This window comes from Scomber japonicus, chromosome 16 (genome assembly GCF_027409825.1).
Source record: "Scomber japonicus isolate fScoJap1 chromosome 16, fScoJap1.pri, whole genome shotgun sequence".
Classification (NCBI taxonomy): Eukaryota; Metazoa; Chordata; class Actinopteri; order Scombriformes; family Scombridae; genus Scomber; species Scomber japonicus.
Window position 1 is genome coordinate 9,345,883 of NC_070593.1, and position 26,138 is coordinate 9,372,020.

The following is a 26,138-nucleotide window of genomic DNA, read 5'->3' on the forward strand; positions in this document are numbered from 1 at the left end:
CACAAAATGGATGAGCAATAACTATGTGTTGTTCTTACCTTTACTTTTGTGGTGGCAGGCTGCAGGTTGCCGATGTTGATTTGAGAAGCTGAGTGTAGATTTGACAGCATGGTCTCACTCCATTGGGAGAACTTCAGCAGGGCCTGGTCAAACTGCTCCACCAGGGAGAGGTGGCTCTGAAGCTCCTGGATTCTGGGGGACATAACAGCAGTATTGTTAGTCCAATCAGTCCTGCTTTAGCTAATATTTGAATATTTTTTTAGCATTACAATAAATGCAGGGTAAAGTTTGCCATACAAAAAGGGTTAGCCCCTAACCCCCTAATATATTGGACAAGACATAGTCTCCAGGAAGTCACTGTGCTTAGCCAACAAATTATTACAGCACATTACCCTTGTAAAACCACAAATTGGCACTTGTACATTACAAATTAAACAACATATGGGGTGCCCTGGTGGCCTGAAGGTTGATGTATTGACTATAAACTGCAACATCCCCAGTTTGCATCTGGCCAGGGACCGTTTTTGCATGTCATTCCAAACCTCTCTCTCCAGGTCCTGACATCTCACCACTATCAGCTATCTAATACAGGCATAACCGTGCACAAAACAAAACAAAAAAAGGGGAAAAAAGCTATTGAGTGAGATTTAAAGGCACTGATAGACAGATTACGTTAGGTTTGGACACAGCCAGGGTGGCCGTTTCCCGCTTGTTTTCCTTTTCGTAGTCTTTAAGCTGAGCAAACTTCACAGTCTCCTGCCTGTAGCCTCATATTTACTAGACAGATATGAGAGTGGTATTAATCCTCTAATCTAATTCTTGGCAAGAAAACAATAAGTGTACTTCCCAAAATGTCAGCCTATTCCTTTAATAACAAGCTTCAGGACATCTGCCAATACAAGAGGCCTTATGAAGCCAATTTAATCAAAGACAGCCTGACTAGGCTGAACTTGCCTCATCAGACCAGTCATTGGACCAGCATTTATAATGAAAATTACAATAAGGTACTTTTAAACTCTCTTACCTTTTAGGGAGGACCTCATTTTGAGCATGCAATCTCCTCTGCAGGGTCTCCAACTCATCTTTCAGCTGCTTCACTGTCTCCTCTGGAGCAGTGGGGTACAATGATGTCCCCAGAGACACCAACTCAACATGAGAGAGCTCAAGGGACTTGACTTCAGAGTGTAAGGCCTGCAAGAATACATACTTTTCTTAAACAAATGTTTTCAACATTGTAGTAAGATATGCAGAGTTTTAATGTTTTAATTATTGCATGAATTAGCATGTCTGGGGACAGCTAAATTATTTAATAGTGACTACCGCATGTGTCGCATGTCTGTACTGCAAATTCTTCTTATGTATTGGCTGACATATAGAGTGAGTATTTCGTTACTACCCTGCACTCGGCAGCTTATCAACTTATCAGGCTCTAGTTTATATAAGGTTCAGTTTACAGTTTAGGCAAGAGATGAGTATAGGGATAACCCCTAACCCTAACCCTAGTTTTGATGGTATCAGTTACTCTTAGGGACTGGAGGATGTAAAAGTAAAAATATGTGTGTATGTTTCATAGAAAAGTGAAAAGGTTCAGGATGGCAACTTTATTGAAAAGAAAATAATATTGTGCCACTATGTTTCAGAGAACTACGTACATGAGTTTGTGTGGATGTATTGTACCTGCAAATCCTGTATCTCACTGCGGAGTTTGGTTTTATCAGCTGACAGACACTGACTGTCTGGTTTGGATGCAGATTCACTCCTCTCCAAGCATGAAACAAAGTTTGATCTCTGTTTCTCATACCTGAAAGTTCAAAACTGAATTATTTTTCCATTTACACAGTCTTAATGGAGAATACATCTTACATTATCTAAAAGTCTAGGTTAAGCCAGTGGTCAACTTTAATTAATTGCTTTTAAGTGCAATTAAAATCCTACATAATAAATGTACTGTATGTTCAACAGCTCTTACTTTTGCCAAAGAGAAAGCAGAGTCTCCAAAGTGCTCTGTTTGTCCTTTGCTTCCTGTACGTTTTGCTCGTAGCTGGAGTTTAGCTGTGTCACAGTCCTTTCTGCTTGCTCTCTGTCACTGAGCCTTCGGGCGCCAGCTGACAGGGACAGCAAGGTTCCCTTCAGCCTTTCTAGACACTGACAGACATCCTGGGAAACAACAACACAAGAAAGTGACCCACAGTGCATTACCCGAGAGCTGTAAGACTGACAGAAAGGAACAAGTGGCACTTTATTAAGTTTTGCATTTCTCTTTCGGATATTGCTAAAGTGTATCTTTTTTTAAATTAAAGGAGCAAAAAAAAAGGAAATAATTGTTTAATTATACATAAAATGTTTTTTTTAATTTAAACAAGAAAGTAAAAACAATTAAATACCATGTGGTTTTGAAGAGCTTTGTAGGTCTCTGAGGAGGAGGTGCAGGATTTGATCGGATTCTCCAGTTTCGTATGCAGCTCACCGAGAGAGGCTTCAGCCTGGAAAATAAAGATCAAAACTAACTGAATGCCCACATTTTCCCACAGTGTTAGAACTGCATGTTGTCATAATATCAAAAAACGAAGGGTCAATCAGCCTATTTGTTGTACCTCCTCCAGGCTCATCTTGAACTTCTGCTGGTGAGAAGAGCTTTCCTCCAGCTGTCCGTCAAGCTGCTGTACGCTCTCCTTCAGCTCTTCCCAGTAACGGCCGATTTGGGTCAGACGGGCTTTGATGCGAGCCGCCTCCCCTGAAGATACAAACTGGGCCAGTGCCTGTGAGTCTGCCTCCAGCTGAGAAAGAACCTCAGCACGCTCTTGTAGCTCTCCACCAACAGCCTGCAAATGCAAACAGGGCTGCAAATTAATGTACGTACAACAAGTGAGCAAAAACAGAAACAGTGTGACGATGACACTTGGCTAAATAAGGTCGGTAGTGTTGCTCTCTTATGCTTGTGGTTGCTTCAGGTGGCTTAATGGATTCTTATAGTAGTATTATGGTTTGTGGCTGGTGCTTGCTCGCTACAGTAGCTGTAGCTGTATAATGCACAGTAGTACCTTCACTGTGTTGATCTGCTGCTCAAGAGGCAAAGTAGAACTCTTCAGGACATCCAGTTGTTTTTCCTTATCGGATATCCACAAGGAAAAAGCTTCGAACCCAGCTCCAAACCGATCCCACTGGATTTTCATTTCTTCGAGAGTCTTAACACTGGAACACAAGATTTGACATGATAAATGAGCTGTGCAAAAGCTAAATATAAACAAGATATTCTGAAGAAACTTTCAAATACACTTGGCTAAAACATTAAGTATTTGCAACAGCTATCTAAAGACTACTCAAACATTATTCAGCAAAAAAAAAAGTAATAAAATCCATAATCTTACTCTTTTTTGAGCCCAGACTCTACTTTGTCCACTTGCTCACTGAGGGAGCGAGCTTGTTGTAAGAGCAGAGTCTTGTTTTTTGGACCAAGCTGGATTTCTGTTGCTCTCTTCAGCAAGGTGTTCATATGTGAGGCCTCTGCTTCACACTGCTTCAGCAAAACCTGTTCACAAAACAGAGAATATTAGTAGCTTTCTCTGTTTAGCTGATATATTTCCTTTAGTGGACATGCCAAGACTAAACCACAGGATATGTCTCCAGAAAGTAAACCCAAAGACAAGCTTTTCTTACTCTGGCCTGGTCAAGTTCAACAGCCAGGCTCTCTGGGCTGCTGAAGTTCAGGTCTCTCTCCATTGTTGAGCGTGCCTTGTTTACAAACTCGTGCACTGCTTCCTGTTGGCTGTCAAACTCCTGCCAGGCTGCCAGTGTGACCTGAGGATGACAAAGCCCAAAACCAGTGAGTTCAAGCACTTTATACACAGTAGCATTTTATTTATAAAATAAAACAAAGTTGATCCAAAATTGGTAGAAGGCATTAATAACACTTATGTGGCCCTCCAGAAGTATCATCTAATGGCAGATATCCCTGATTAAAATCTCAACTGAAATGATATTCTGATGCGTGACTGTACTGCCAAACCAGCTAAAACCACGTCCTTATGCATGCTAATGACACCACCCTTTTTTTGGCCGTATCAGTGAGGGAAGTGAGTCAGCATACTGACAGAGCTATAGGACAGCTACTGCTCTGCAAGTACCTCCTCAGCCCTATGGATATCAGTGGTACTGAAAAGAGTCAGAAATGTCTAGTGCACCTTCATCTACATGGACCCTTAATGCTTCCTGTCTAGCACACAAAAACCTCAACAAAGGTTCCATTTCAAGACTTCTAACGCCATCCTGTCTACGTTCTATAATAGCATCGAGAAGAGTATGATGAATGACTCACTGCATCATTATCTTCAAAAGGAACTGTAAAGCCTACAGCAGAAAACATCAATCAGACCTCTCTGCCCACTATTCAGGACATTTTTCCACAAATGCGGCATCTGAAAAAGAATCCCTCTCTTCTCTATTCATAAAAACTTTAGGCAAATCTGTCTCTTAACATTGGTATGGTGCAAAGGCGTCAGATTTAGAGCCTCATTTTCAATTTTCAAGACAAAGTAATATCAATGAACAAATTGGAGGGGACACTCAGTAAAAACCGTTGCAGAACAGACACATATAAGTATGTACAGATGACAGCAGACAAGACTTATCATCAAATATTCCAAAGGACTCCAAAACTCTACAGCATATATTTGTAGCACCTTGTAAAACCAATGACATCATTAAGAGGATATATGTCGGGATTCAGCTCAGCAGCTGACGTGATTTATCGATGACATTGTCCATTCATCTCACAGTGATTCATCAGAGCTGCACATTGCAGGGGGGAAAAAACCTTGTGACTTTTAAGAAGTTCGGAAAAGTACCGACAAACAGCTCAATCAGACAATGCCAGAGTTTATCACCTCTGTTAGTCAATCTTCTGACACTCTGTCTGTTCAACATGTGGCCAATATTTTGCAAAGACTGCAGTAATTTATTATTCTTCAATAGTAGTTGTGATTTACTGTGAAATGTTGCTCACTAACAACGTCCCAAAAGTGAAATAAAACGCTGCCTTGTCACATTGCTCACCTCGAGACTTTGCTCCTGTGAATCCATATTCTGTTCCATTTTGCTGAGTGTGTTTTCTAAACTCTGCAGGTCCTGCTGCAGAGTCTCGCCCAGACCCTCCTCAGCCTGGAGCTGCTGGCCTCTAGTGATCAACTGCTGGACATCCTTTCTCTTCAGTTTTAGGCGTTTCAAAAGTTGCTAGAAGAAAAGGGATGACACAATCACCGATAAACACTAATACATCATCATTATATGCCATCAAAACCAGCAAAATAAAGAACATCCATTTCATGTCCTGCTGTACCTGGTGAACAAGAAGTAGTTGTTGTGCTTCTCGAACAGTTGGGCAGTCCAGTATTCTGGTGACCTCAGCCTGAGCCTCTTTCTGCCCCTGGACAAGATCATCTAAAGTAGCTTGTACTTCTCCCCTGAACTGCACACAGTCCCCAACAGCCAGCACCATCTTCTCAGCCTGGAAGACAAATCAGCACAAGAACAAACATGATGGATTTAATGATGGAGTATGTATAGTCCATATTTGCACATTGAAACATGAAATTGCTCTGATATGTTACAGGTGATAACAGATTACTGTAATATTTTTCTATCTGTATGTGCCATTAATAAGTTTAAATGTTTAGGCAGTAAACTGTAGATTCCCAGAGGGGATATGACATCTGTACTGAGAGCTTCACTTACCTCCATGAGGGAAGCAAGAAGACCCTTAAAATCAGTAGAGAGCTTGCTCAGTGCACTTCCTTGCCTCTGGGCATCGCTGTCTGCACAGATCTCGATCAGTACAGCCATACGGGCTTTCAGCCAGCCAAGATTCCCCTCCTGTAGCTCTGCATCATTCCTCAGCTCCTGCTCACCACAATAGAGTGTGATATAGTCCATATGGTCAAAAGAGTCATCTGATGCGAAACATTTTCACAGTCTCATCTCATCAACAATGACATGAACAAGCTACAGCACATCAAGTTGTTTGCCGTAGAAGAGGGACTAACTTACCGTGATGGTAGCCTTCACCTGGCTATATTTTCTAGGGTCGTTGGCTCGGTTTCTCAGCAGCCTTAGCTGACTCTCTTTAGATATAAGCCAGCAGGAGAGTTCGGCATACCTGTTTCACATCAGAAATGGAAAAATGTACTTATAAACTCAACAAGATGTCAGGAATAATTGGATGTGAGAGGAAAGAAAAGGCTGAATTCTTGCACCCTGTCAGTACATTGTTTCAGTCATATACATTTGTGAGGCATCAAATTCACAATGTGAAACATTTTATACTTCAGCCTCAGACTGTAACAATTATCCAAAAGTGGTGCTGAATCTCACCTGAGACAAGTATCACATCAATAATTGATTAAAAAATCCTTAAAATGAGACAAACAATATATGGGAAAAATCCAGCGAAAACAAATTAAAGTAACATATGCATTATACGGACCATTGTATCTCAAATAAAACTTTGTTTTAGGAGTTATTACCGTAAATAAAAATTATACAGTATTAGTGCTTTAATATAACCAACACACAATTTCTCTGTTGAATTAAAAAGTTCAGGAGCTACAAGGTTTTGCTGCGGCTAATATTCACCCCTCAAGATGTAATACATCATCAGGTCTACGTGGGCTACGTGGTGACTACAAGGTACGTACAGTAAATGGTCGGTTTCAGGCTCCTCTCTGTTTACTATTGTGTCTACTTTATGTGCAGTATCTTAATCACAACTGTCAATCTGTATCTGAAGTGAATTACAGAATTTAAAACATGATTAATTGCTTGGTAAAGCACAATACATTCCTAAACAGTGCTTAAAAAAAACAAGTAATTTTTAATATCACTGCACCTTGCGTTGTACTCTTTCCATTTATCTTGGTGCTGCATTAGCTTCTGATGGGTGTTCTCGATTTCCTCACGGACCTCAGATAAGTCTTTAACAGCTGTGTCAAGGATCTGGTGGGCAGGATCGCCTTCAGGAAGTTTCTGACAAAGTTCCTCCATTAGTTGCAGCCTCTTCTCACAGATGGACTGAGGACCTTTTTCCCTGAAGAAAGCCTAAAGTAAGAGAACACAATTATCTAGTTGCATTATAAGTGCACACCACGAACAAAGGGTATAATATGTTTTATATACCATAAGTAGGTGTGTGTAATTTCAATTGCCTTAAATTTGGATTATAGGATGATAAATAATTAGATCTAAATCAAGACAAAAAAATCAAGACCCAGAATGCTGATGAATGAGGACAGTATTTGCTCGATACTAGAAGATGACAGTTCCTTTGAATTAGTTCATCAACATCTTCCCACAATGCTACAGAGCAATGAATCAGCACATATCAATACATGACATGTTGAATTGAGCTTGCCCTCCCTGCTGTAATGAAAGCAAATTCCATCGACCCCAGTCATGTGGTCATTAATAAATTATGAATTGATTGATTGATTGATTGATTGAAACTCAGCCAGGCAGTCAACCACTCTGTGCTCACCCTGTGCTCTTTGATGAGCCTCTCGCTCCCCATGCTAGCCAGGTGGCGGTTCTCCCTGGTCACCTCCGCCTGGCACTCCTGCAGTGACACCATCAGCTTGCTCCTCTCCACCTCGACTTTCAGGTGGAGGAGGTGAAATGGGGCTTCTGTTTGAATATCCTGGAAGAGGAGAAATACACAGACTATGAGATTAGATTCAGAGAAATTTGTGCAGTATGTTTCAAGAAATGTATTAACTAGAAGGAATACAGAAAGAGAGACAAGTACAAAATTAGCTTGTCACTGTCACTACTGATGTGACCAACCTTCCAGTGTTTGTGCAGTTTCCTGACTGTTTCCTGCAGCGATTGCTGCTCCTGCTCTGGCAAAATGTCTGTCAGCTCATCACAAGCTTTGAGGAATGTATTCAAAACCCTCTGGTCCAGCTGTCCAAAGAACTCCTGCAAAAACATCATACGTCACACTTTGTACAGGGCAGGTCATGCCTCATTTACATGCATCCTCTGGTTGAATTACTTATATACATCATTTTATTCCATGCTGTGCTGAGACAGACAGGCATATTTAATTATTTTAGACAGGTTCTGAACAGTTACATTCAGTATGATATTTGCAATCAAGTAGTTTAGATTGTGTATGATGCCTGAATCCTGCACATGATACATTTTCTTACCGTGTGTTTCTTGAGCAGCTCCTCTGGGTTGCCTCTTTCTGTCAGGCAGCTCTGTGCCATTTTAAGAACCTTCTCCAGCTCTACTCGTGACTCATCAAATCTCTTCATAAGGCTGCTGTTTGCTTCAACGTGCTTCCGCCACTCTGTAGATTCTCTAATCATGCCCTAAACAAACACACATAATTCAATGACAATGCAAAACGTGTTTATATTTAACTTTAATTGAATAATGTGGCCCTTTGAGGTTTACCTGTGAGGAGGCCTGGAGGTCTGCAACTCTTTTCTGCAGAAGACCCATGTCCATGTGCTGCAGGGTTTTACTGCTGTTCATTATTTTCTGGATGGTCTGGTGATTTCTCTCTATCACTGTCAGACACTTCTTACAGCTGTGCGTGAAGGTCGCAAGCTCCTGCAGCATTCAATGCCAAGCAAAGTGTTAACCATTTATTCATACAGTAAGTATTTTAGTCTAAAAATTGATTTATATAGAAGTCACTTAATAAAATTGTTACAGTACATTATTAGAATAGTCACCTGGCATTTCTGTTTAAAGTCTACAGGTCCGTCCGAGTCGGAAGAACTGGTAATATGACTGGCCTTCTCCAGAGCCTGATAGAAACCTGTGATGTTCTTCTCCATTTCTTCAAGTTGAGGTAAAAGCGACTGAGACTCTCTCAGCAGAGGCAAGCATCGCTCCCTTACCTGATTGGAGGAAAGCATGTTGATTAAAGTGAATCACAAGTGATCGATGTATCATTTTGTTCTATTCTGACATCAAATTTGAGATAGCTTGACATTTAAGTTTAGTTTTAAGGTTGTGTTCACTGTCTTCACTGCAGAAAATCGATCCGATTAAATTGTGAATTATAATTTTTATTGCAGCTAATTCAAGCTTCACATATTCCAAAAATGTAATCATTTGTATAAATCGTTTGCAGATTATGAAAAGCTCTGTATTTTATTATAGTAAAGCTAATTAGATTTTTTTTTATTTAGTACCAAAAATAACTGAAACATTTATTCATTAAAGCTCTGGTTTACTGTTGGTTAAGGTTAGGGTAAAGTATGGTTATTCTTCTGTTTACTTTAATATATAAAGCACAATCATTGTTTCCACATCTTTCAACAGCGTGTTTTCCAGACAAAAACCTATTTATATTATTTATATTTTTATGTAAATAAGTACTCAGGCTGAAATAATACATGTTATAACAATGTAAGTTATGAGCTAGTTCAATACAAAATGGGCATCAGCATCTGCCTTAAAAAACGAAGACACATGCACGACAAAAAGATGAAAAGAAAACAACTGCATGAAAGACTGTTCAGTATATTAACATTGGACAGACCTTGCTCAGCTGCTCTTTGATTGAGGCCATTACAGCCATCATCTGTGAAACCTCCTCCTGCGGGGTGTCTTTGGTCAACAGCTGAGCGGTACGGCTCGCTGCTTTACATGCTGCTTCCATTGCTGGCACTTTGTGCTTGATTTCCTACAGGAAGTTAAGATACACAGTATAATTATTTTTCATTGTACAGAGCACAGTGGAAACATCTGTCTAACCTGAGGATGAGTGTGTGGGATGTTTACCTCAACATCTTGAACAAATGCTCTGACATTCAAGAAAGATACTTGGACAGGAGCAGTCATCTTCTCATTGGTTGCATCCATGAACATCTTTAAAGTGTTAATACCATCTTGGTAGTCTTGCCTCAATTTATCAACCTCATCTGCTCTTGCATACTGCCAATGAAACAGAGGAAGACAGTAAATACTTGAGCTGCTGTAATGAAAGCTATCATTTTATATTTTTTGTGGTATGTGTTTTTCAAAAGATACAATTCATTTACATGTTTGACTTTGACAAAAAGCTCCCTCCATCTCCCGTTCAGAAGAAGAAGCTGCTGCTTTAGATCTCGTGAGACTGTTTCATCGCAGGTCTCAATGAGGAAGTTCCCGGCATCGTTCATGTCCATATGCTGCTGGATCCAGTGAGCAAAGTTTCTGAAAAAGTCCTAGAACAAGAAAGAAAAACAAAGACCTTATAGTTGTCAGAGTCACATATGCTTTGTGTACATGGTAGAAACATTCAACACAACAATTAAAAGCTGTACATGACAAATATCATTTATAATCAGTGTGACTGTACTTACACGTTTGGCATTCTCTGACTGGTTGAGCATCTGCTCAGCGTCCTCCAGCCACGCCTGCAGAGCTGCCACTGTGCTACTATACTTCTCCCAGTTAGAGATCACCTCCTCCAGCATACTACGAACACTTCGCACCTCCAAAGCCAGGTTTCTCCACTGAGCTGTGGCATCACTGAGAAATTTACTCACCCCTTCTGCTTCGTCAACTGAAAATTAAAAATATGCCAACAGGTCAATTTAGAGAAATCCAAGTTGGGTTACGGCTGTATAAAAACAGTAGTTGATTATGTCTTCTGATTAGCCATTTGGTTGATCCTATGTTATGTCAAAAAGATCATGCTAAAACAGCATTCCAATTATTGTTACTTTTTCATGCAAAATGTAATTTTGTATTTATCTTCTTTTTTTTAAACTCCTGGATGTTAAAAGAATGTTAGAAAAGAAAAGTGCAGCCCCAGAAAGAAACAGCTCACGAGACAAGCAAAGTTAGGGTTTTAAAGATTGTCAGGCTGTTTTTGGACTTACCTTTGTTACAGGTCTTAGACCCTGTAACAGGAAATCGATAATATGACAATGAGTTGTCAATATGTTTACAATGAGCCCAGACAAATACACGTATATATAATTAATTATTAAATAATAACAATAGCAACAACTGGAAAGAGGCTTACTTGAACTGTCAGACTTTATATACACCTCTGCTGCTTGTTTAAGGGATGTGAAGATGATCTCATATTGTTCAAAGAACCTGTGGCCTTCAATGAAAGTCTGGAATAGAAAAGAAAACGGTTGATGAAATGAAACAGTTTGATGGGCACAGTGTAATATTAATTATAGCCAACTTCTGCAACACTAATATTTTTAACTCACAAGGTAACTTTGCAACAAGAGTTCAACCGAGTCCCGTCGGCCGTATTTAATGATCCAGGACTTGAGTTTTGACTCAGCCAACACAAGAAACGCCATCACTCGATACTTCATTTCACAGAATTCCAGTTTGATCAGGTGAGCGTGCGATGATGTCGACACAAAGTTGAACCTGCAAATTTAAAGCATTGATTAAACCCAATAATCATACAATTTATGCTTTGATTTACAACAGGCAAAGAAAAATCAAAGACGGATTACTTTCTTAGATAACACAGTACATAAAATTATAACGTATTAAAGGTCTTACCGTTCAGCCATGTCCTGGAGCTGTTCAGGTGGGACAGGTACCCCGTTCACTGATCTGTCCCTGTGGATCTGCTGAAAGGGTTGCCTGTGCGATTCCAAGTTTTTCAGTACCTCCTGTAAAATGTAAACCCAAGAAAATGTTGCACTGCATCTCTTTTCACCTGTACCTGCATAAAACAATAGCAAAAGAAATGGTGGGCATTCTGTTACCTTATGCTGCTCTAGTTTTCTGTGAAGAACATTGGCCGTTTCGTCATGAGCATGCTGGATGGGAATGTCCTCCCTTAGAGCCATCTCTGCCCTGTGAAGCCAGGCTCCAATCACTCCCAGAGGGCCAGGCAGGGACTTGTCCAGATGGATGTGCCAGTCCAGCAGCTGCAATTGACATCCATTAAAAACCCACTCAACCAAAGCAAGATCCCACCATAGAGGAGGCCATGCTGATCAAAACATGACCACATGTTTACAAGCAGTCAGGCTACAAAGGAGTGTTATGCCAGTCTAGACAAGCTGTAGATGTCCAGAGGAGCAGACTGCCCCAAGGAACAAAACCTCCTCTGTTCCCATCTACTCCCCTCTGGACAAACTCTAATTCAGTCGCCTGCAACACACTAAACTTACACTCACAGTGGGTAAAGAGAGGAGCTCTGGGTTGTGTGTTCTATCATTATGATCAGTGCAATGATGCAATTTTCAAGCAAAGAAAACCATAATGACAAATTTAGAAAAAAAAAATCTATTCTATTCTATCCTCAGGTTTTGTTCATTTTCTTCGTGGCTAGGTAATCTCATAATTCATGTTGTGCAGGTATATAATACAGTTACAATTACCCTGGCAGACACGCGGTCCCAGGCCTGCTTGACCAGAGCTTGGTCCACAGACAGCTTGCCATCTCTGTTGACTGGTTGCAGCAGTGGATCTGTCTGTTTTTTCTTCATCTCATACTGTACACGGAAGTTCTTGAATGCCTGCAAAACAATGGAATAAAAAGGAGATAAGAGGAGGTAAGATCTTTGTCATAGAAAAATGTTATTTAACGTTGTTGTGTGTATTTTCAGGCCTGGTTCACCTGATATTTGTCAGTGAGGTTTCCCTCTGCTCCTTGGGCCCTCAGCACATCTCTCTCCAGCTGGTCTAAAAACACCTTTAGCTCTCTCAGCATTTTCCGCTCCTCTCTCTGCCATAATTAGGACACATTTTGCTTAGAGTCACAGCAGGAAAATATATGATGCTAAATGCCAATATGTTAAGTAACTCACACAACACTGACATCCCAGAAACACTTCAACAATTAAGGTTAAATACAAAAAACACACAGTTAAGTATTAGGAAAAAACAGAACCTGTTAAATTTCCACACCAAGTTATTCTATACTTAGTTATTAGTTTTAGAAGTCATGGTAGAAGAAAAAGGGGTATGGATACTACTATCCTCGTCAAACCTCAATATTAAATTTGTTAATTTAGTTGAACATACCTCAAGCATTTGTTCTATATCTTGGGGAGCAAACTATCCAGGAAAGCAGCAAGGCACACAGAGAGATGCAAACACACCACACAATGCATTAGAATAGCAAAGGGGAAAAAAGAAGGCAAAATAGATGGGAAATGAGATGGAGAGGTGAAAATATAAACCCCAAACAGAAAGCATGCAGTGCTATGACCTGAGCTCTCACCTGAAGCACTGGCATCGACAGTGCAAAAGTTGGAATTGAGCCAAGAAGCAGCTTAATGTGCACAAAAATAAGTAGATGGAAAAAAATAAATGAGTGTGTGATGATGGAAACCAAATGATTGATGATTATATTACCACTGTGATCATGCTTATTTTTGGCTCATTTGAACTTTATTTGATAAAATGACAAATATGAAGAATTGAAGGCACAGGCGTACATCAATTAAGCTCAGCAGCAGGTATAGCATGTTTTTCATTAAGCATTTACTCTTAATGATCTCTATGAATCATGATATACTAGACAGTGACAAATGAATGGCAACAATATAGACAATGTTGAAAAATAATAACACATGGAGTTAAATATCAATTGGGCATAATATACAGTTCACTACAGGCGTGAAAAAAAAGCTACCTCATCGTGTTGTCCATCAGTTTCCGAGTGGTGAGGGTTCGGGTAGTGTTTGAGGAACTGAGCCACATATGTCATGATGGATTTTTCATCTGGCTTGTCTACATCCACATCTGCAAAGCAACACAAGCAATGTATGACGCACAGGATAAAGTATACACTGAAAAGGATTTTCTGGCTTCCAAATGTCAGTATCGTGTTAGCGTTTAAATGTTAACCTGACTTAATACTTGAAGAAATAAAAGGCAGATATGACAGAGCCATTACATTTGGTAATAAGTCTATAAAGCATTTTTAAAAAAGCATTTTGTGCCATCAAGAGGATAAATCTCCCGAGGCCTGACAGCTAATTATACATATCTACTTTCATCTCCATCCTTGACCTGATGTTTCTGGAAATTAGGGTCAAGCTCTTGTAAAAGCAGAGCCGTTTTGGTGCAGCTCTTTGTGCAATAAAGCACAACGACTCTGCTCTCTGAAGACAGAACTGCAGAGCCACTGCAGACTGCTTCACTTCTACAGACTAAAACTCTGAGCCATAAGATTCCTAATCCTCTGGAGGCATACGCTGATGTTTTTAATACATGTGTCACATCTGTCAAAAACATTCAAAGGAATAGATCAAAGGAGTAGTACTATTTACTTTACAGATAATCAGAACTGTATAGTTGCTCTTGCTATGCTTGGTAAATGTTGAATTATCATGCAAAAGTAAGAATAACACAAATCCATATAGTTAGTGACACATTCTTATTGCTATTGAATCTGACTCTGGGTAAGAAAGGTCAACGGCACCTTCTGGATCGAGCAGTCGAGGAATGCCAAGTTCATTTTCTGCAATTGAAAAGGCCTCCTCTAAATTCTCCCTGTTGCTCCTCCTCCGTACCACCTCCATATCCACCAGATCTGGCCTGATGGCATACACCACTGACTGGAACGCAATGCCACTGCGCCAGCTGGCACCAAAGTCCTTGACCTCAAGTCCATGATTCCTGAGAAACACAGATGTAAGCATTTATGTTGTGCAAATTCTTATGTGAGACAGAAATCTTGAAAATAACAAGTATCTAAACGTTATCTATGTATATTATTCAGCAAATAGAAATGTATCTACACACAAATTGTATCTGGCCAAAAAAATGATTTGTAAGTGACATACTTGGCAGCCGTGCACTGCACCCATCTGAGCAGGGCCTTCTTGGCATTGCCCTGAAATTTGTTAACCACTTTCCTCTTCATGGGGGGGCTTCCTGTTTCAGAGTTAGGTATACTCTCCACAGATGAGTTGCTGTTAGACAGGGCCTGGAGGGCTGGCAGGTTGCTGGTTAATTCCTCAATCTAAATGAAAAAACAATAACAAAAGATAAAAGTTGTTTTTGAGTCCACAGTAACGTAAGATCTTTCCGAATCCCCTTTTTTTCTGACATAATCTAACCTCCACATTGGATTAAAATGTTGACTAAAATGTATTTGATCACAGAGTTTGTGATGTGCAGGGTTTACTCATAGGGCAGCAACTGACCTTAGAGTGAGCACAGTTATTAAAGTCTACGGATTTAGGGAAGTATTACCTGGAAGTAGAGGATAATGGTCCATATCAACCCAAGGACAATTGATGGTCGTCCATCTGCGATGTCGGTGGCATGAATGTTAACAAGTTTGATCTGAAACAAAAGCCATGCGGAGGATTATGCTAGAAAATAAGTCATCATGGAGACTGCTTGGAAGTGAGAATTTTCTACATTTCCATCTAGCCCTTTGAGTTTCATACCGTCCACAAAACTATTGCAAGCTTTATTGTTGCTGTTGTTGTTGCTCACAATCATCAAAGTCAAATCTTTGATGCAGATAAGTATTATAATTATGGAGCATCCCGATAGCCAAACCAGGAAGGCAGAAACAGCCACAGAAAAAGTGAACCAAACAGGGAAAAAAAGACTGATTGTGTTCAACTAGGCAGTAAAGGAAAAGCAGATGCACCACAACACTGCAAACCTTGCATCAGAGAAGTGTCATAATTTGCCATGTTTACATCCAGGATGTCTACAATTTACCAGCTTAGAAAAAAGCAGGTAGCCAGACACATCAGAAATCATTGTGCTAGTCAAAACGCATGTCAGTAATAAAGCATAATGGCCTCAATCATAGAAACAGAATGGCTGTATCCAAGCATTGAGTAGTACACATCGTGCATCAAATGAAAAGAATGCATACAGTTTATGATCACACAGGGTGTTTAACGGCGACTGACCGGAGATCCTCGATACAGAGACTGAAGGCACATATGATGGGGAAGAGATCACAACAATGTAAGTCTCAGTCCTCAGGGAACCCAGGGAAAAGTGGGACACAGGCTTCATAGAGCCAAAGGATTTAGAGATGGGTTATGTAATCAAGAAGTCCCGTTTCTAGCTGATGCTTCTCTGCAGAGCATGAGCCGTGCAGACAGAGGCACCTTGTGTACACTAAAAAATATCTGATATATTGTAAAGCCTTTTTCAAGACTTCTTTAAGACATGCCATCATTTTTTAAAGTGTGTTGGAAAAGGTCACCTTCAAAAAGGTTCAATGATTACCTTCCTGCCTTCGAGGAATTTGAGGGCAGTGCCGATGTTGGAAACCCAGTGAATCCTCTTCAGCTGGCGGCCTTGTTCAGAGGGCTAAATAAAGAAAAATGACACTAGGTGATCAATACAAAGCTTACATAGCTTAATTAATAATTTGCTGATTTGAAAAATGGTAAGAAGTAAGTGCAGATGCTAATTTTGTCTGCTGTACCAGCCAACCACATTGAAAAGTCATCATATTTGGAACTAGTTGCCTGGTAAAATAGGGAAAGTGACCTAGAAGTAAGAGAAACATTATAATTGTGTTCTCTAAAAATTGGTTTAATTGAGATCTGCCTGAAATGTTTAGCTCATATAAGTTTCTGACATGGCAGTTTGTATCAAGACAGGTCTGATTACTAAATACCTATCACAGTCTGAGTCTGTATGTGTGTGTGTGTGTGTGTGTGTGTGTGTGTGTGTGTGTGTGTGTGTGTGTGTGTGTGTGTGTGTGGGAGAGACACTGGTGAGCCAGCAGCTTCTCACAGTGAGGAAGCTCAGATGTTAATTATTATTGTGTCATTTCTGTGCAGTGACCCAACACTTAATGTGAACAACTTATCTGGGGACTTCGTCATGTTGTAAATGCATATACGGTAAAAAATAGATCTGCCTCAACTTCATGTTGCCTAACAAAGGAAGGTAGAATTGAACATAACATCTTTAATTAGGTTTTGGTTGCAGCCTGATTCAATTGTGCTGTAACTATGAAAGCACTGGAATAAACAGATCAATTCCACTTAATTTTTTTAACAAGTTTATAGTATTTTGTTATCTCTGTTTTCCTCCAATTAAGTGGGATAAAAACATCTAATGATCTCCTAAACACGAACATGAAAAACATCAAGCACGATCTTCATTGCTTAGCTGTGAAAGAATAGCTTTAAAAAGGATTCAATTGTTTCAAAGATCAGCTCCAGACCTCTGATTCACCGCCCGCATTTCAAATTTGTTCAGTGACAGAATGAAGTGAGACAAAATAATTGTTGGGCTAATCACAAGCATGGCTCAAAATTTTGCAAGTCATTCATTCAACTTTGACAATTTTTAAAAATCTATTACAATTGACTATTGTAACTCAAAAACAAATATGACAGATTCACTTGAATATGCCTGTGGGTTTCTTGTTTTACATCGTTAAATAAACAGGATCATAAAGCATAATGTAGAGAATCGACTCATAAAAGAGCAAGTTGATTTGTTTTAAAATGAGGTGTCCTAATTTACACATGCCTTATTCAGGCAGGGAGCACTCCATTTGTTGTGTAAATCACTTTGCTCAAAAGAGTGACTTAAACATCTTAAAAAGATACAAATCAGGCTCAACATATCTATGCAACTCATGCTAAAATCCTGTGCAAAGTGATACAGAAGCATTACTTACTAGTCTTTGGCCAGACAGCACTTCCAAAAGAGCCAAAAGCTTCACCCCATCTTTGATGTCTTCAAAAAGGTCATTAACCTCAAAGGGTGGTTTATGCTGGAGGAGAAAAAAACACAACTTTAACATGCAGAAGCTAAACATCATGAAAAATCACTGTAATTAGAAATAAACTAATCTTTGGAGCAGCTTTCATAGAACCAGTCATGTTTTTTGTATTGTTGATTCTATAGTGTGAAAGGATATTGGTATTCTAACCCATTACCAGGAGAAGACACCAAATGCTGTTTGTGAGAAACAGGCTTGTTAGCAACAACTACAGAGCCTCCCTGCAGCTGAAAAGATGGTGCCTTTGCCTCAGCGGTGGCTTGGTGCCCAGTCCTGAGGCGATGGTACTCGTTTAACCCTAACTGGATACTGTCTGCTGATATGATATCGACACATTTCCAGATCTGTATAATCTCCAAAAGTGTCGTAACCTACTGGATTAGAGAGGCAGCACGGTGTAAAGAAACTAAACAGATGTGTATTTTTTCAGCAGAATGAAGCTTTAATTAAAAGGAAAGCTCACCATGGGAATTCTTTATTTGGCACAGTATACAGGCCATTTCACAACTCAACATACTTCATACCAGGATGCAGTTGGCTGCCTATTTGGGGCAAAGCTGTGTAAAGAGGCAAGCGTCTGCCCTGTTATTCTGCACATGTACACTTTGTAAGTAATGTAGAGGATGTTATATTCTTTATTCAAATACAATTTGTTTTCAATGTATTTGACCAAAACATGCATTGTTAAATTAACAGCTAAGGTCCATTAGTACTACTGTATATGACTGACAACAGTGTTTGTATATTTGACTGTAAACAGAGTATCTTTGGGTTTTGGACTGTTGACAAAAGGAGATATTTCAAGATGTGACATTGACTCCAGGAAATTGTAGTCTTTTTCTGCCATTTTCGAATAATTGACTAATTGAGTAAATAAGCAGAAGATATAATGAAAATAATAGTTAGCCATAATTATATACTGTTTTACTGCAAGAACATACAACTAGTCTGTTTCTACTCGTCGAATGACAACAACAAAAAAGTAATCTTATACTTATCCAGTTATACTGCTAATATATTCAATCACACAAAAATAGCCTCTGTCATTTAAAGTATCAACCCCACCATGGAAAATGAATTTACGGAGCAACAGAGTCACATGAAAAGTGCTAACAGTGGAAAAACTTTGAAAAACACTGGAAAACTGATAATAATACACCGTCAGAGGAAATGGACACAAAGCCATTAAGGGAAAGCATGACAGCTGGAGGAAGTTTAAACTCAGATAATAAAACACGTTCACCTAGAAAAAGGAGATTCTGCTATTCATCACTTTTCCACACATCCAAATGATTTCCAGTAGAATTTTATTATCAGTGCAACAAGTCTTTAGTGCACTGACATTAAAAAGTCACATCCCCTGTAAAGTATCCAGTTAAATAAGCGAATAATCTCTGTCATACAGAGGCAGCTAAAGTGTAAATATGACTGTGTGAAAGCTCTTTCATGATGTAGCTTTTTTTCTAATGGTCCTATTGGTATGCACAGAGAGTGAGCTGGGGGCAGTGCATGAATAAAGAAGAATGGACCAACAGAGCGTCTCTACGTTGGCCCACCACATAACTGAGATTCTTCTAAAGTTTTAGAAGCCATTCTTTGAACTACTGTGGGCAGATTAGGCTCAACAAAAGACCCTTCTCTCTGGTTCCAGATTCAGATCTAACCCCTGTATCTGTGTCTGATTAGTTGTACACTCTGCTGTGTCATCTGTGATTACAGTCACACAAAGATTACCCGTGACTTTTTCTGCATTTTGAACAGAAATATTTTCACCTATTTCTCATACTTCTGTTTTTCACTTTAAAACACAATCTAATAAAGATTATGTTATTTTAGGGTCACAGTGTGTGATGTAATACACCATGAGCATGTGTTATTTTGGTACACTTAGTACCTTGTAATTTACATCCATGAACCTTAGAAGCAGACAACTGCCTGCAGGGAATTGTTTTCACCCCCCTGCTCTCCATCTGCACACTGCATCACTGTCCCTGCCAATCCACAAATACACACACACTCAAATACCTACGCTCACACACAGGTGGACACACAAACATCTAATACACAATACAAACACATACACACCACCCACCAGTTTCTGCATAATTCCATAAACCCCCCATATGTCCACACAAACACACCCTGCTAGTGAGTACAGAAGCTCATCCAAGTATAAATGCTCCTGCTGAGACTTGAAAATGAACTGCAATCATGCCTCTGAGATGAGACGTGGAGTAATAAGCTCTGTCATGTCTGTGTCATCTTTACAGCAAAGTAATGAGCAGCAGTCTCTACCATGACCTTTTCAATAGTTTTCCTCTCAGGATAAAAGTGTGTGCTCCTTCTCCACCATTAAATCCAACAAACTGTTATTACAAAAAGCATTTCTGACATCCGACATGATTTGAATGCTTCATAAATGAAGTAAATGATGTCATTATTTACAGTTAACTGGACAAATTCATTTGTCCTGTGCAGCGCCATTATTAGAGGCCATTATTGTTGCATGGCAAAACTCGTCCTGCAGTCGGCTCTCTCCACACACAGGCGTGACGGGTCAGTAGACTGAAATACCAGTGACCAAAGAGATTCTACATAATCACGAGGAGCAATAAAAACATAACAACTCTCCCGGATGAAATATGTGAGCATAGCACAGCCTACTAACTTCAGTATGATGTAACTGCTTTGACAATCTGTTTTACATGATGAGCGTGTAAAGTCCCACAATATCCAAAGCGTTACAAGTGATTCACATGAGTCGTTGTGTAGTGTAGTGTAAGAAACAGAGCGCAGGGATGAAAATTCACGCTTACCTTCGCTAAATGAGAATTGATCCATTTTGTGAAGGTTCTCTTCTGCACTGCCTCTTGCTCATCTGAAAATGAAAGGCACACAGCACATTTCAATACCGGATTAATGCCACATGCTCTCACTGCTGACTGTCATACAGGACTTGAGACAGAGCTTGTGACATAACAGAAGACACACAATCAAACAGGGGAGAATGAATGTAATAGGACTTTGATCATCACCTGTAACAGCATTGTTTTGTGTAAAGAAGTGGCTGTGAATTGATTCTAGATATGGAAATGGCTGGATTTATAGCTACCACAGAAGCATAAAATGCATTAAATATTAATACCAAATTATAACCTTTGTCATTGACTTTTAGCAGCCTGAATCCTACTTTAACCAACCCCTACACAGCATAAGCTTAAAAAACTGCCACTGGGGTGTCAAGTAGCATTGCAGCAGCCATGCAGCAAGCATGTTGAGAAGTACCACTTCAGCAATGGCTGAATGTGTGCGATAGAATAACACAAGCTTCCCGGCGCTAGTTTATTATATGTTCCCGACAAGTGCTCTCAAAAAGAAGCCACATGAGGTGATTAGAGAATGAGTGGAGGGGAAATTTCTACCAACATATCTGATAAACCCCCTCTGTGTTCAATAACAACATGGGTGACTGTTTAGGTCACCCCCAGCCTCTTTTGTGGTCTAATAGTATATTCAGCCACAGTTCCTCATGCATTATGCAACACTTATAACAACACAACTGATTTCTTTGCTCTAGTGATTCTGTTGTCGCGTCTGGGACTGATTTCTAACACCCAGTCACTCATGCCGGTAGGCTAGTGCTGCACACTGCACGGAGTGGCCATTTTTAAACATCCACCCTTACCGATATAGACAGTAGTCACGTGTTCAAGGAAGCAATGCAAACACTATACAGAGAGCAAAGACATCATGTTAACCCACAGGCAAATGCTTCATCACTGATGCACAGGGGATGCCCACTGAAGCAGAGTACGCACATACAGATGCACACAAACACACAAGCAAACACACACACACACCCCCCCCCCACACACACACACACACACACACACACAGATGCAGCACACATACAGCTGTTTTTGTGTGGCATGACAACTAGTTCACACAGCAGGGATTTATCCACAAACCATTAGCATATGTTATTTTACCAGCTATATCCCAGATAAGCTACGTAGGTCCACACTGATAAGAGATGATGGGTGCTGCTGCCCTGCTTACCACGTAGATACTGAAAAAATCCAGTGACCAGGTTTAACGAAGTCTTCCTGACAGATACATCCTTATAGTGAGCCATTCTACACCCCACTCTCCGGCTTTCTCCCTCTGCGTTTCATGAGTTCCAAGGTACATATACGTATGTGCGAAAATAAGATCCAGAGTGGAAAAACTGGCACAAAAACACACAGCTTTCCTTCTCCCTTTTTTCCAAAGGAAACAAAACAGATCTGGCTGCCTGGTTTCCCCGGTGAAAGCAAAAAAAAGCAGCTGGAGGCTGTGATGAAAACGTCCCCTCCTCCCTCACACTCTCACACACAGACACACTGACACACACACACCCACACCCACACACACACTCACGCACACAGAGCAAGATTAGAAACCTCTAACAGAAAGCTTGATTTACAATCCCATCCTTCCTTCTTCCTGTGTTTTTCCCATCCAGAGAAGCCATGCCTGTGTGGATGTGCACAGCCCCCGCTGCACTGCCTCGCTGTATCATCGTACCGTCTGAGGCTGGGGAGAGATCAGCTAGAAGCGAGGCTCCACCAATCAGCATGTGAGAAGAGGTGATGTCACAGCCTTGGCTGCATTATCCCGATTTAAGCTTGGGTTTTGTGTGTGTGTGTGTTGGTGGAGGGGTGTGTGTGTTCAAGGCTTGTGTTTAAAATTGATCTAATCCTCTATGAGAATTTGTACTTAAAAATAGTATTAAAATATCCAAAATATTGGATAAATGTAAAATTTAAAAATAATCACTTAATTTTTTTTTCTTCATTGAAAGAAGTCCCCAAAGGCTTATTGATTAAATAGACCAAAACCAAAATTAACAGACTGCTACACAAAGCTCACCATGGTGCAACTAATCTTAATAATTCATGAAGAGGCTGGTGAATAACATCCACCACCTGCTCTCTCTCTCTCTCAGCATCAATGCTATTGTGACGGCAAAGCAGACACACCCACCACGGGATTCCCATTGCATTCAGTATCATGTCAAAGCTCTAAAGCCTCTCACTTTTTTGTAAGACCTAGTAGAACCACTTCAGCTCTGACCAGTCTGTTATTCTCTTGAACTACTACTCCTCTCTTGTGAACATCACACACAATAGTGAATAAGTACAGCACAAGATAGCTTATCATTTCCTGCAGAAATATCCCTTTATTCTTTCAAGACCACCGACATACTAAAAGCTTTTCTGATACACTAAAAATAGACCTGAGCTTGTGATGCTATTATTACTGCTCTATAGACTGCTGGTGGAACTGGCCCAGAAAAGCTATTTGAGTGAAAGTGGATTTTTTTTCCTATTCACATCAAAAAACAGCAAAAGGTTAGAAGTAGCACCCTTACAATGATGTTGACAGATGCTCACACAGAGAACAAGGAGCTTTTTAGATGTGCTACAATTAGCGGTCACGGTCATTTATGGCCAGATAAGTTCCAGACAAAAAAAAGATTAGATACTGAACTTGTCTGGAAAATTAGGCAAATCAAGATAAAATAAAATGAGGACTTTAAGCTGTACTGAATTGTATTTTTTAAAGCCTTTTATTTATTTTGTAACCCTTCAAGACACCATATTATTATGTTTTTATTTGAATACTCTGCTGTGAATTTAATTATTTGTACGTCAGAACAACCTTTCTTCAAAATAATCACAAAGGCTGACACCATAAAATCAAGTTTTGTTTTATCAATATAATTTGTTCCTATTTATGTACATTTCTTACACACTGTTGATATCTCACAGGCAGAACAGAGGATGATATAAAGTTAATGCAAATGTTAGTTGTGCTTCTCCTTTTTCTGAAGCCTGACTATGACTATGGCCTGAGTGCTGTTTTTTTTTTTTTTTTTTTTAAGAAAAAAATGCAACTTCATCCTCTGAGGAAGGCTATGAAATGTGGTAGAAAACAAAAGAAAGTAGGACTGCAACTAACAGTTCATCACTGTCATTATCAATTATTTTCTCGATTCATTGTTTTGTCCATCAATTTTACTAAAATAATGACAAATTATAATTTTATAAAGCCTAGGTGACATTGTCAAACATCTTGCTTTTTTCTGATCAACAGTATTATCATGTATGACACAGAAAAGCATCAAATCCTCACATTTGAGAAGCTGCTACCAGCAAATCTCTGGCATTTTGCTGAAAAAAAGGCTTATTTGAACATAAAGATAGTTGCTGATTAGTTTTCTGTCAGTCGATTGATCTGTTTAATCAATGTGGCTCCACAAGTAAGTTGAACCCATGAGACATAAGAAATTTTTGTCAAACTGGTAACATTTTGTTTCTAAGCAGGAATTGTCTGATTATAAAACAGGATTTTGAATCTGACAAAGCATTCAATGCCAGTTTTTGGTACTTTGCATGATTACTTAAATGTTCCTGATATTCCAGCTGCTCAATCCCAAATCCAACTACAGTAACTATTAAGGAGCTGTCCAGAGTCCTGAACTCAGTTAGATGGTTCAGTTTGTGTAATGAGATGTAGTGTACATATGTAGGTCAGGTCTGGATATATACTCACTCTGACAAGCATGACATCCTTATGTAAAAGCTCCCCCATCATTGAGTCATTATGCCTTAGTCGACTGATTTAATTAAGCCTGATGTAGTACCAGTGGCTAAGTGGCAATTAAAAGCAGATACCCCCCTGCAGCAAACACCACGCAAACCAACAAATCACTAAAGCATCTGCAATTCACATGGGTAATGGAGTACTTAAGGTGATCTTAGGACAGATGATACCTTTGGCAATACTGTAGTAGGTGCTTGGCTTCACTGGCCTGCCCTGGTCACCTGGGAGCACTGTAAAAGCCCTTTCACTCGGTTGTTGTTCCATTTAGTCAAGAGTAGCCCCACTTTAGCTCAGACAGACCAGCAATAATCAAGCAGGACAAGAAACGTTTCTGTGGCTGGACTCAAGCCAGTCCACTCTGAGATGCCCGACTCTACAGGATTTATTACCTACTGAATGGTTTCCTGATCTTCACAACTATATGCCAACACTGTAATCTAATATCTAAAAACAAACAAACAAAAAGGCAGGCCACAAAAATAAGATATGTTTTCTTTTAAACCATTTCCTCCCATTAAAAAGTACTGACAACAACCTGGAGCAGCTTGGAAACAGTGTAAAGCAGTAATTAGGCTCTCCGTTCATGAGATTATATCAGTGTGATGGCTGCCTGGCACCTGTTACTGACACTGTAGAGTAGAAGCATCTCTTACAGCTGACAACATGCATGGATGTCTTTCTTTTACTCATTTATACTCTTAGGGTAGGTACTACACCCCCTTCAGTGAACACAGCTTTTTAACAATGAGTGTGCACTATCATAGGGGTTCTCAATATTTTTACAGTAACTTTTGACATTTTATAACAAAGTAATACTTTTGTTGCTGTTTCAAATTGTGCTACTTGACTATTTATCAGAGGAAGTAAAAAGGGCAAAAAAACAACCTACAATGCATGACAGGAAATTACTACAAATCTGAGTAAAAACAAAAAGGTTTGTATCTCTCTGCATGACAAAAGATCTGATTGATTATCTATATTTCCAGCGAGAGGATTCATCACACTACCAATTGTCACCACAAATGCTTCACCAGCTGTGTTTCTTCACATCCGGTTTAACACAGCTAAGGCTAAAATGAAACCTACAAGAATCCAGTCATAATGAAAGTAACACGCCTATCATGCACACTCCAGCAGGCAACAGAAAGACACTGATTGTACCCTAAGGGCATTTAAGGCTGTAAGCTGGTTGCCACGTTATGGTGATGTGACACTGAAATCAAACACAACAAGCACAAACAAACACAACTGCAACATGATGACAGCAACAAGTTGATTCAAGTACAAAAATGAGTTCCCTTTCAGTCGATTCATTCTGTACAACACATAGTAATGGATATCACGCCCCCATGTGGTGACTTGTGTGTTCCCTGTCTGTACATACATACATCTGTCACCACAGTCATCCCTCAGCTCTAAGGCTCTTCACCTCTCAAAGAAAACTTCTGTCAATTTGTGCTATCCAGCTAAAGCTAGTTATCTGATTCTTCAATAGACCATTTCCAGCTTAAAGTTAGCATAACAGTTTTAGCCACCACTATCACCTCAGTTGGTGAGTCAGTTTGAGTTTGATTTGTCCATAAGCTTTGTGTCTCTGAAAGAGCACCAATCAATCAAACTTTATTTATATAGCACCTTTCACACAGGCTAGTGTAGTTCAAAGTGCTTTACAATTATGTGACTGACAAGCTGATGATGACAGAACAAGTGACAACATAAAGAAAAGCAATGAAAAACAAGCCAAAGCCTAAACAGGTGAAGAAGTAGTCTTCTGCCTGTCCCG

General features: G+C 39.7%; 1 protein-coding gene across 2 annotated transcripts in view; it reads right to left on the bottom strand.

The window, feature by feature from the left end:
- Nucleotides 1-21,842, bottom strand: part of syne1b (spectrin repeat containing, nuclear envelope 1b) — a 72,847-nt gene extending 51,005 nt beyond the window's left edge. Inside the window, exons 1-40 of one of the 2 annotated variants that reach the window (XM_053335086.1) lie at nucleotides 21,767-21,842; nucleotides 20,524-20,585; nucleotides 17,603-17,698; nucleotides 16,189-16,272; nucleotides 15,184-15,276; nucleotides 14,772-14,950; nucleotides 14,408-14,604; nucleotides 13,616-13,725; nucleotides 13,202-13,252; nucleotides 13,003-13,035; nucleotides 12,596-12,703; nucleotides 12,357-12,494; nucleotides 11,736-11,900; nucleotides 11,527-11,639; nucleotides 11,220-11,388; nucleotides 11,021-11,117; nucleotides 10,875-10,895; nucleotides 10,353-10,555; nucleotides 10,050-10,214; nucleotides 9,790-9,942; nucleotides 9,548-9,691; nucleotides 8,733-8,900; nucleotides 8,449-8,607; nucleotides 8,199-8,363; nucleotides 7,831-7,965; nucleotides 7,526-7,684; nucleotides 6,881-7,089; nucleotides 6,043-6,151; nucleotides 5,731-5,895; nucleotides 5,336-5,503; nucleotides 5,053-5,229; nucleotides 3,658-3,798; nucleotides 3,369-3,529; nucleotides 3,042-3,192; nucleotides 2,595-2,822; nucleotides 2,385-2,483; nucleotides 1,970-2,157; nucleotides 1,678-1,801; nucleotides 1,025-1,191; nucleotides 39-192 (exon numbers count right to left, since the gene is read on the bottom strand). In XM_053335086.1, coding sequence (XP_053191061.1) covers nucleotides 39-192; nucleotides 1,025-1,191; nucleotides 1,678-1,801; nucleotides 1,970-2,157; nucleotides 2,385-2,483; nucleotides 2,595-2,822; nucleotides 3,042-3,192; nucleotides 3,369-3,529; nucleotides 3,658-3,798; nucleotides 5,053-5,229; nucleotides 5,336-5,503; nucleotides 5,731-5,895; nucleotides 6,043-6,151; nucleotides 6,881-7,089; nucleotides 7,526-7,684; nucleotides 7,831-7,965; nucleotides 8,199-8,363; nucleotides 8,449-8,607; nucleotides 8,733-8,900; nucleotides 9,548-9,691; nucleotides 9,790-9,942; nucleotides 10,050-10,214; nucleotides 10,353-10,555; nucleotides 10,875-10,895; nucleotides 11,021-11,117; nucleotides 11,220-11,388; nucleotides 11,527-11,639; nucleotides 11,736-11,900; nucleotides 12,357-12,494; nucleotides 12,596-12,703; nucleotides 13,003-13,035; nucleotides 13,202-13,252; nucleotides 13,616-13,725; nucleotides 14,408-14,604; nucleotides 14,772-14,950; nucleotides 15,184-15,276; nucleotides 16,189-16,272; nucleotides 17,603-17,698; nucleotides 20,524-20,585; nucleotides 21,767-21,842 — 5,484 coding nt within the window. Of the gene's footprint in view, nucleotides 1-38; nucleotides 193-1,024; nucleotides 1,192-1,677; nucleotides 1,802-1,969; nucleotides 2,158-2,384; nucleotides 2,484-2,594; nucleotides 2,823-3,041; nucleotides 3,193-3,368; nucleotides 3,530-3,657; nucleotides 3,799-5,052; nucleotides 5,230-5,335; nucleotides 5,504-5,730; nucleotides 5,896-6,042; nucleotides 6,152-6,880; nucleotides 7,090-7,525; nucleotides 7,685-7,830; nucleotides 7,966-8,198; nucleotides 8,364-8,448; nucleotides 8,608-8,732; nucleotides 8,901-9,547; nucleotides 9,692-9,789; nucleotides 9,943-10,049; nucleotides 10,215-10,352; nucleotides 10,556-10,874; nucleotides 10,896-11,020; nucleotides 11,118-11,219; nucleotides 11,389-11,526; nucleotides 11,640-11,735; nucleotides 11,901-12,356; nucleotides 12,495-12,595; nucleotides 12,704-13,002; nucleotides 13,036-13,201; nucleotides 13,253-13,615; nucleotides 13,726-14,407; nucleotides 14,605-14,771; nucleotides 14,951-15,183; nucleotides 15,277-15,863; nucleotides 15,885-16,188; nucleotides 16,273-17,602; nucleotides 17,699-20,523; nucleotides 20,586-21,766 lie in introns of both variants that reach the window. The other variant, XM_053335087.1, reaches the window with a different exon arrangement.
- Between the last annotated feature and the right edge of the window lie 4,296 nt (nucleotides 21,843-26,138).